Source organism: Crocodylus porosus, unplaced genomic scaffold (genome assembly GCF_001723895.1).
Source record: "Crocodylus porosus isolate Cpor-Errol unplaced genomic scaffold, CroPor_comp1, whole genome shotgun sequence".
NCBI classification, from domain to species: Eukaryota; Metazoa; Chordata; order Crocodylia; family Crocodylidae; genus Crocodylus; species Crocodylus porosus.
The window spans coordinates 95923084-95932174 of record NW_017728947.1 but is presented as its reverse complement, the minus strand read 5'-3'; the positions used below and the strand labels follow the sequence as shown (position 1 = coordinate 95932174).

Genomic DNA, 9091 nt, shown 5'->3' with positions numbered 1-9091 from the left:
GCCAGCTTTACGGCAGATGGTGAAGGTGATCAGCTCGTGGTCACTGTCACCCAGCTTCCCATCGATCACTAGGTCGCCGATTAGGTCGTCCCCCATAGCCAGTACCAGGTCGAGCAGCGCTTTGCCTCTTGTTGCCCCATAGACTTCGTGAGTCAGGCTGAATCTGAGTCTGAAGGTTTGATGCCGATTCAGAGAATCAGAGATTCAGCCATAGGCACAGCTTTAAATATTTTTTCTACATACCTTGAGGTACCAGGCACAGCTTGTGAATGCTGTGAAGCTGGGGTGGATGGAGCATCCCATGGGAGTGCAGGGGGGCACCCTGTATGCTCCCCAGCAGACCTGGAAGTACTTGCAGTCCACGGGAGGGCCCCCCTGCGCGCTCCTCAGTAGACCCAGAAGTGGACTGGAAGTGCTTCTGGTCCACTTTTGGGTCTGCTGCCGAGCATATTGGGGAGCCCTCCCCCGCTCCTGTGAGACACTCTATGCGCCCCAGCAATTTAGTGTTAACGAGCTGCCTGGCACCTCAAGGTATGTAGAAAAAACTTTTAAAGCTGTGTCTAAGTCTGAATCACTGAATCTTTCTGAATTGATTCGGAGGGCTCCAATTCAGTTTGGAGAGATTAAAGGGTCCTCTGATTCGATTTGGCAATTCGGCCATTGAATCGGGTTGAATCTCCGCCGAATCAAATCGGACCGAAGCTTTGCACAGCCCTAGTGTACAACTCTGACCAGCCCCAGGGGGACAGACACCAAGACTGACACACAGATAAGCCCCTATTCAGGTTCTTGAAACAAAAACACCAGACCTCCAGCACCCCCATTTGTGCAGGGGTCCTGGGGAAGCTGGCTTCCTCCTTACCTCTCTCTTGGGGGTCCTGGGATGTGATCATATTTCATGTGGATGAATTTCAGGTAGCAGCAGTAAAAGCTGAAAGCCAGGAGGGAAACTGAGAGCAACAGGAGCAGAAGCCCCCACATGGCCCCCAGCACATCCATCGCCTCTAAGAACACACAGCCCGGCCCCTGGCCTTGGTCTCTGGGCAGCTTTGGCCTCCCTCTCCTCTGCTCAGTATGTTTCAAGATGGATTGCTGTGAGTTTCCGGCTCCTTGTGAGTTTCTGGCTCCCTGCCTACAGACTTAGTGGGGAGCCAGGAAAAGTAATACAAGACTTAAAGAGACAGCAGTAGTGTGAGGCATTTCCTCCAACCCTGCTGCCTCCAGCCCAAGACTGTTACAGACCCCAGGAGTCTGCAGTAGCCACTTGCACACCATCTGGGCCATGCAGGGAGGCAACACACTGCACCTAGATCACAGCAAGAAAGTCTATTGTTGGTGTTTTACCACAGGAAAAACAAGGCAAATATTGGAGCAATGTAAATTAGAACTTAGTAGGAAGGGACCTGTCAGCCTAGAGCAAGTTCCACTCAGCAGACAGTTGGGGCTATATCTCATCACCAGGGATCCAGATTTTTCATTTCCCATGGAAAAACCGTAAAATGGGGATTTCCCCCCTTACCAGAGTAAAAAGCGGATTGCTCATTTTAGCAGAGAAACCCGTGGATTTTCCAGTGCTGCACCGAGCCCTCTGCAGACTGGCAGCATTCCAGCCCCCAAGGGGTGGAAGGGAGCTGGAGGAAGGCAGTCAGGCACAGGACACCATGTGCAAGTACCTGCACACGGCTGCCAGGGAGTCTGGAGAGCAGCTCCTACAGGTAAGTGCCAGGGGGGATTGAGGCCCCCATAGGGAGGGAGATGGGAGGGCTGGGGCTGCTGCCCAGTCAGGCCGTGTGTGGGGCTTGGGGCCTGGGACCATAATGCACAGCCTTAGGGCCCTGGCGAGCAGTGGAATGGGGCCACAGATGCCTTGTTTGAGGGGTGGGAGGCAGGGGCTAGCTCCCCACCACTGCACGCCCTCCCGGGGGGGGCAGGAGAGACCTGTGCCCCCCAGATTTGTGCATGGGGTAGGGACAGGTGTGGGTTGTCTCCTGAGGCTTGGGCTCCCACTCTGCTGCCCTCCCCTGTGGCCTCCACAGCCCAGCGAGTGCAACCTGGTGCTGCAGGGCAGAGCAGGGACGCACATGGAAGTTGCTTGCCCCTGTGTGCTCTGTGCTGCCCTGGCGATGCATCCCCTGTGCACACAGCAGCAGTGAGGGACACAATCCTGTGCTACCACCCCCACTGCTGCTGCGCACAGGGGACGCAGCATCAGTGCAGAACAGAGCTTGCAATGGCAAGCAGCGTTCCTGCATGGCTCCTGCTCTGCCCTGCAGCACTGGGTCACACCCACTGGCCTGTGGAAGCCCTGGGGGAGGACAGCAGGGCAAAAGCCTGAACCTGCAGCAGACAGGCAGCATGCACCCTCCCTGGGGGAGATCTGGGGGGCAGTAATTCCCCCTACCGCTTGGGAGTGCACACAGCAGCAGGGAGCTGCTCCCACTGTCTGAGCCCACAGCAGGCAGGCAGCAAGCAGCTGCAGGGGGTGGGGGGTTGGCAGGCTCTGATCTGCTACAACAGCTGCCGCCTCCTACCAGGCAAAGGGGCTATGGGGCCAGGGTCTTGAGTTCACAGCCCCTGGGTTCCTCTGGCAGGAGGAGGGGCACCAGCAGGGCTCTGGGGTGGGAGTGAGGGGCACCAGCAGGCCTGGGGGAGGTGTGGAGGGTGGAGTGAAGGACACAAGTAGGGCCAGGGGGGATGGGGGAGTTATTTTAATCATGGATTTTGGGGGTTTTATCAGCAAATTTTGGGTGTTGGGGTAATGATCTAGATTTTGGGGAGTGCTGGGTGTGCAGCTGAATAAAAGTTTTTTCCAGTGTCTCAGCAAAAGCTGCTGGTCACAAGGCTGGATGATATATTAAAAGCAACTAACTTGGCTAATGCTTAAGTAAGCAGATTCTTAACTAAGGATAGGGTGCAAAGTGCATGATGTGTTGGGTAAAACTAGAATGCAGCCCACCAGCTCTGGTCAGGAGACAAAGCAGAAATATGGCCTTGGAGATGGTGCTGAAGTCAGCAAGAAAACTAGAAAGAACCAGCGAGAAACCGCAAGTGACCAAAAGAAGCGAAGGTCAAAGCTGTATGCATGCGCTTTTAGCAGAGACATGTAAATGAATGAAATGCATAGGCAATACCATGCTAAGGAAGCAAACAGTAAATAGAGGCAGAGCTTGAGATGCAAGGAGAAATGGGTGGAACTGAAGAAGGGACATAGGTGGGGTGAAGGTTAATATGTATGAACCAAGGTGTATAAATGTGGAAAAAACTATTGTTCGGGGCTGCTCCCTGATTTGTTTGTTTTTTGGGAGCTAGTGCAAAGTTGTCTCCATTCTGAATAAAGCTGTTGTGAGCTATGTATGCTAGTGTTTGCTCCCCGCTTGCTCTGGCTAATGAGTAACAGGATCCATGGGCAATTGGATAGTTGTCTCCCTAGTCATTGGGCACCTGTGGAGTTGGGGTCTAACAAGCACTACAAATGAAAGGGACCTGGGGGTAATAATGGACCACAGTATGAACATGAGCCGGCAGTGCAACGCTGTAGCCAGCATGGCTAACTATAGCCTGCCATGCATCAATCAACACATCTCCAGCAAAACCAAAGAAGTGATTCTCCCACTGCAGTTGGTATTGTGAGACCGCAGCTGGAGTACTGCATCCAGTTCTGGGCATCGCACTTTAACAGGGATGTGGTAAAGCTTGAGAGTCCAGAGAAGGGCCACCAGTGTGATTAAAGACTTGCATGGCAAGCCATACAAGGAAAGGCTGAAGTATCTGGTACTCCTCAGCCTGAAAAAAAGAAGGCTGAGAGGGGACTTGGTAGCAGTTTACCACTACATCAGAGGTGTACCTCAAGGGCTCAGTGAACAACCGTTTACCATGGCACCCTTGGGGAAAATTAGGAGTAATGGTCACAAACTCCTGGAAGACCATTTCAGGCTCAACATTAGGAAAAACTATTTCACTACTAGGGTGTCCAGACTGTGGAATAAGCTTCCTGCAGAGGTGGTGCAATCAACTACCCTGGAAATCTTGAAGAGGAGACTGGACTGTCACCTTGCTGGGGTCGCCTGACCCCAGTTGTCTTGCCTGCTTGGTGCAGGGGGCTGGACTCAATGATCTTCTGAGGTCCCTTCTGGCCTTACTATCTATGAATCAGTGTGGCAAGATCATACCATATAATTCTGAGAACAATGGATGACCAGCAGTGGCTTGGAACTTCCACAGGAAGAAGGAAACCTTTATGGACCTCAGTGGGGAACGTGCCATAACCCTCTGGGACCAAAGCCTGTGACTGAGAGAGGTTGTGGACTCTCCATCTTTGGAGGTGTTTAAGACCTGGCTAGACAAAGCTTTGGCTGGAGATGGTCCTGCTTTGAGCAGGGGGTTGGACTAGATAACCTCCTGAAGTCCCTTCCAACCCTAATTTTCTATGATTCTGTGACTAAGGCAGTCATTAGCTATAGAGAAATAGGTTGCTATTGTGGTTTGGAAACTGGCTGTTCAAGAACTACTACAGATCTGAGGCTAACCAGTTTAGCATTGGAAGCCAACTGTCAGGCTGGAGATGGCGGGGGGTTGCACTGCTGTTATGAAAGCTGCTTACTCCTTGGTTGCTGTTGTCAGTGTCAGGAATGTACCTTAAATCAAAGTGGCTTTCAGATAATTGCATTTCCCAACAAGGGTTATGTTTCCATAGCATGCCCCCTAAAGAAGCTACTGAATATGCTAACTGCAAGTGGTCCTACTCCCAGGTGCTGCAAAGCTCGGTGGGCCACAGGGGAAGGTTCATGAACTGCTGTGGAAAGCACTGCAAAGGTGTACAAAGTTCTGTCACATTTGTACAAGTTAAATCCTTATTCTTCCATGACACAGTAGTCAACAGTGGACAGGTAGGCACGACCATTTTATGGGAACCCACGTATCTATCCTGCCATGGCTTCTGAAGCTGGACACAGACAACACAGGGCTGAACAGAACCATGTCAGTGATCACAGAACTTGGTGGAAAGTATATTTGGATACCTGAAGACCAGATAACAGTACCCGCAAAATCTCTTGGATGACAATATTGCTGACATAGCATTTTGCTGTGACCTGCTGTGCTCTGCACAATGGCTGTAAAAGCCAGTGGTGAGTATTTTTGCATGAACTAAGACGAAGCCAATTCCCACAACTACAAAGTAACATCATAAACAATAAAGGAACAGGGTCAAGGGAAGTAAGGGAAATTAGAGATGCCATATGCTCTCACTTCTATGCTACACATGGTGATTTTAATGTGTATTTACTTGGTAAGGCATATGTTGTTTTGTGGACTGTCAGATTATGTGCAACATATGCTGTTTCAAAGCTTGGAATCGCCTATTTGATGTATTTTTAAAAACTTCTGAGGGGAAGCGTCTTCTAAGGTACATGATGTGTTTTGTCTCGCATGAGGTTTAAGGATTATGGGGAGTGATGGCAGACTTCGTTGAATTAAGTACCAATTTGAATGCAATTCTGGTTCTACTTTGGAGTCATGGATTACCAGTTCAGTAGCTTGCATAAATTGCTTGGTGGTTTTTGGTTTGGTTTCTTTTTATGGTTCAATAAAATCTTTAAGCGAAGCTATGGCAGCTTTCTGTTTTTTTGGCATTCGGTGAAGAGCAGTAAATGGTTATGCCAACACAGAACTTGATTAGTCACAAATATTTGCAGGGAAAATAGTGCAGTCAGACCTGCTGACTACTTAGAGGAAGTAAATGTAATGTTTGGCATTAGAAAAAGATGCAAACTTAGCCAAAGAAAACCAAAATACACAGTAAAACAACAGGTACAACCTCTGAAAACCTTTAGGAACCCAGGCAGCTTCAGTGATGGTGAGGCCTGCAGCTGGTTCCTCCCTTATCCCACCTCTTGTTGATTGTATACTGAAGTGAGGTACAGGTATACAGTAAGAAGGAGAGGATTTGATCCTTTCAGTTGCCAGAACTCTCCATGTCCTGTGGACTTACCAACTGTCTGCAGGTTCTCAGGGTAATTTGCCGAAGGAGTTGGAGGAGTTGGGTTCCCTGTAGCCGATTCATATCTCGGAGGATTGTCTATGTGGCATAATGACTTCTTGTCTAGAAATTACTATTACATATATTTGTTAAGCTCCAACAGTGTTTTATGATAACCATTTCCATTAGAATTACTTTGGATTAAGCATGGGAACAATCTTAGGATTGATAAACACTTGTTTTTACAAACCACCTGCTGTTTCCTTCACAAGTTAATTTGACAGGAAAATTTGCCGTTGATCCACTGATACACACAGACGGTCATTCAGAAAACATATTGCACTAAAGTAGCAATCTGCAGAAGAAACACTTAAAAACTGTTGTTCTGAAAATCAACTGAAATACTTTTAGCCAAGGCTATTCTTTGTCAGAAGCGGCAATAATATAAATATCTATGTTTGTGTCAAGTGGAATATAGATGACAGTAAATAGTGTTGTTTTATGAATACTAGAATGAACCTATAATGTAAAATGAAATCTATTATACCATTAAAAATCCAGAATAAAACACCTTTCAGACTGGCTTTGTGTCTTTACTGGGTGATTATTACCTGGATGCTTGCCCTCTTTCTTTAAATCCATAGCAGGAAACCAGACAGGAGTCTGGGTAAAGATCTAGATGCTACATTCTATAATGAGAGAGTGAGAGGGGGAGGGAAGCCTTCGCTCTCCTCATTCTGCTAAAGCTTCTTATTCAGATTTAGAGGAAAGCAACTTCTCATGCATGGTGGACTCTGTCTCTATGAGTCATTTGCGTCCTTGTTCTTTTGACACTGAGCCCAAGACATCGTTTCAGGGTTCAAATGCTCCCTGGCTGCCTTTACCATGTCACAGTTTATGACTGCAAGGAATGAGCAGATAAGCAATTGACTGTGTATCACATAAAACTTAATTGGGGGAAAGCAGCAGGCAGTTCTGTGGACCTAGAAATTAGAGTTCTGATAAATCTTGTAGCCACAGCTTGGAAATGGCCATGAGCACAAGCTGTGGTGTATGTCCTGTCAGAAAAACTAGGTTAGAAGAACATTATGACATTTGTAAGTAGAATCACTGAGAAGTTAGAGAACACCAGAATGAAGGCTTCCCCTGCAACCTTAGCTCTGCTCCATGTTGAGTGCCTTATGGTCCTCTTAAAGAAGAAAACAGAGATGTACGCACAGTGGAAGCTAGGGATGGTCCTCAAGGAGGATTATACAATAGTAGCCAACACCTGTAGGGAAATGATCAGGAAAGCCAAGGCGGCAACTGAGTTTAGGTTAGCCACAGGAGTCAAGGACAGTAAGAAGTCCTCCTTATAAGCCTCCTATAAGGCTTGTAAGAGGATGCCAGGAATGACAGCCTCCTCACTGTGGATGCTGAGCGGGTGCAATACCAACTAGAAAAGCGAGACATTTATAAGTCAGCAGGACCAAATGGACTTCATCCAAGGGTGCTGAAAGGGCTGGCTGAGGTCATTGTGGACCCCCTGGCAAAGCTGTTTCAGAATTCGTGGCACACCAGGGAGATCCCTGAGGCTTGGAAGAGGGTCAACACTGTGCCCATCTTCAAGAAGGGGAAGAGGGAGGATGCAGGCAACTATAGGCCAATCAGCCTAACCTCTATCCCAGGGAAAATTCTGGAAAAGCTCATTAAAGAATCTACGTGTGATGTGCTTGCGGAAGGTGAGATTCTGAATGACAGCCAGCATGGCTTTGTCGTGGGTAGGTCCTGTCTTACCAATCTCATCTCCTTCTACGACCAGGTCTCTTGCCACCTGGACACGGAAGACAAGGTAGACATTATACACCTAGACTTCCAAAAGGCTTTTGATCTAGTACTCCACGATAGCCTTGTGGGAAAACTGAAAGATTGTGGGCTCAGCTCCTCGACGGCTCAGTGGGTGAGAAACTGGCTACAGAGTAGGACCCACAGAGTTCTCATGAACGGATCTGTGTCGCCCTGGCACAAAGTGGCCAATGGTGTCCCTCAGGGGTCCATGCTTGGACTGGTGCTTTTCAACATCTTTATTAATGATTTGGATGGGGGTGTGTAAAGCTTGCTGGCCGTTTCAGCCAACACCAAGTTATGGGGCATTGCGGTCATGTCAGAAGGTAGGTTGCAGATACAGGTGGAACTGGACAGGCTCGAGAGTTGGTCAGACCAGAACCAGATGAAGTTTACTCCTGGAAGACTGCTTCAGACTTAATACCAGGTAAAACTCCTTCACAATCAGGGTGTTCAGACTAGAATAAACTCCCTCCATATGTGCTGCAGTCACCTACCCTGGAGGTTTTCAAGAGGAGACTGGACAGGCACCTCACTGGGGTCACTTGACCCCAGTTGTCTTCCTGCCTAGAGCGGGGGGGCAGGACCCAATGATCTGCAAGATCCCTTCCAGCCCCTAACAATCTATGATTCCTCACAGACCCTATAGACTAGATCCAATTTGTGCTCATATGGCAAGTGGTGACATCTGTAAGAACAGTTTGGATCTGGCCCTATATTTCTTGCAGCTAATAGCGATCCTCCTTCTGTTCAAAAAGCAGGAGCATATGCTTTTTGAGTAGAAGGACCTGAACTTCCCAGCTGAAGTATGAAGTGGATTTCATGGCTTAATTCTATTTATTATTTTTTAATAAAAACTAAAGGGATGGAGAGAGGGTAGACACTGTTCCCTGACAACATGAATAAAATCAAGTATACTTCTGGAGCTTCTGGAGGGACTGGATGTATTTAAATCAGTTGGTCCTGATGATCTCCACCCCAGAGTGCTGAGGGAATTAGCTGAGGTCATTGCGGGACCCCTGGCACAGCTGTATGAGCACTCTGGCAAGGTGCCAGAGGACTGGAAGAGGGCCAACATGGTTCCCATTTTCAAAAAAGGGGAGGAAGGAGGACGCAGGAAACTATAGGCCAGTTAGTCTTACCTTGATCCTGGGTAAGCTTTTTGAGAGAATTATCTGGCACATGTCCACGAGGGGCCAGCAGGGGAAATTATGCTTAGGGGCAACCAACATGGCTTCATTAGAGGCAGGTCCTGTCAGACCAACCTGGTGGCCTTCTATGACCAGGTCA

The 9091-nt window shown here is 48.4% G+C and overlaps 1 protein-coding gene and 1 long non-coding RNA gene across 3 annotated transcripts in view; both read right to left on the bottom strand.

Annotated features, from left to right (window-relative positions):
• Window positions 1–1112, bottom strand: part of LOC109321748 (cholesterol 24-hydroxylase) — a 24826-nt gene extending 23714 nt beyond the window's left edge. The window contains exon 1 of one of the 2 annotated variants that reach the window (XM_019552498.1): window positions 863–1112. In XM_019552498.1, the coding sequence (XP_019408043.1) occupies window positions 863–999 (137 nt within the window). In that variant the 5' untranslated portion in view covers window positions 1000–1112. The remainder of the gene's footprint in view (window positions 1–862) is intronic. The other variant, XM_019552497.1, reaches the window with a different exon arrangement.
• Window positions 1113–4399: 3287 nt separating this feature from the next.
• LOC109321747 overlaps window positions 4400–9091 on the bottom strand; it is a 16838-nt gene continuing 12146 nt past the window's right edge. The window contains exon 3 of the long non-coding RNA XR_002104162.1: window positions 4400–6100. This is a non-coding gene — a long non-coding RNA (uncharacterized LOC109321747). The remainder of the gene's footprint in view (window positions 6101–9091) is intronic.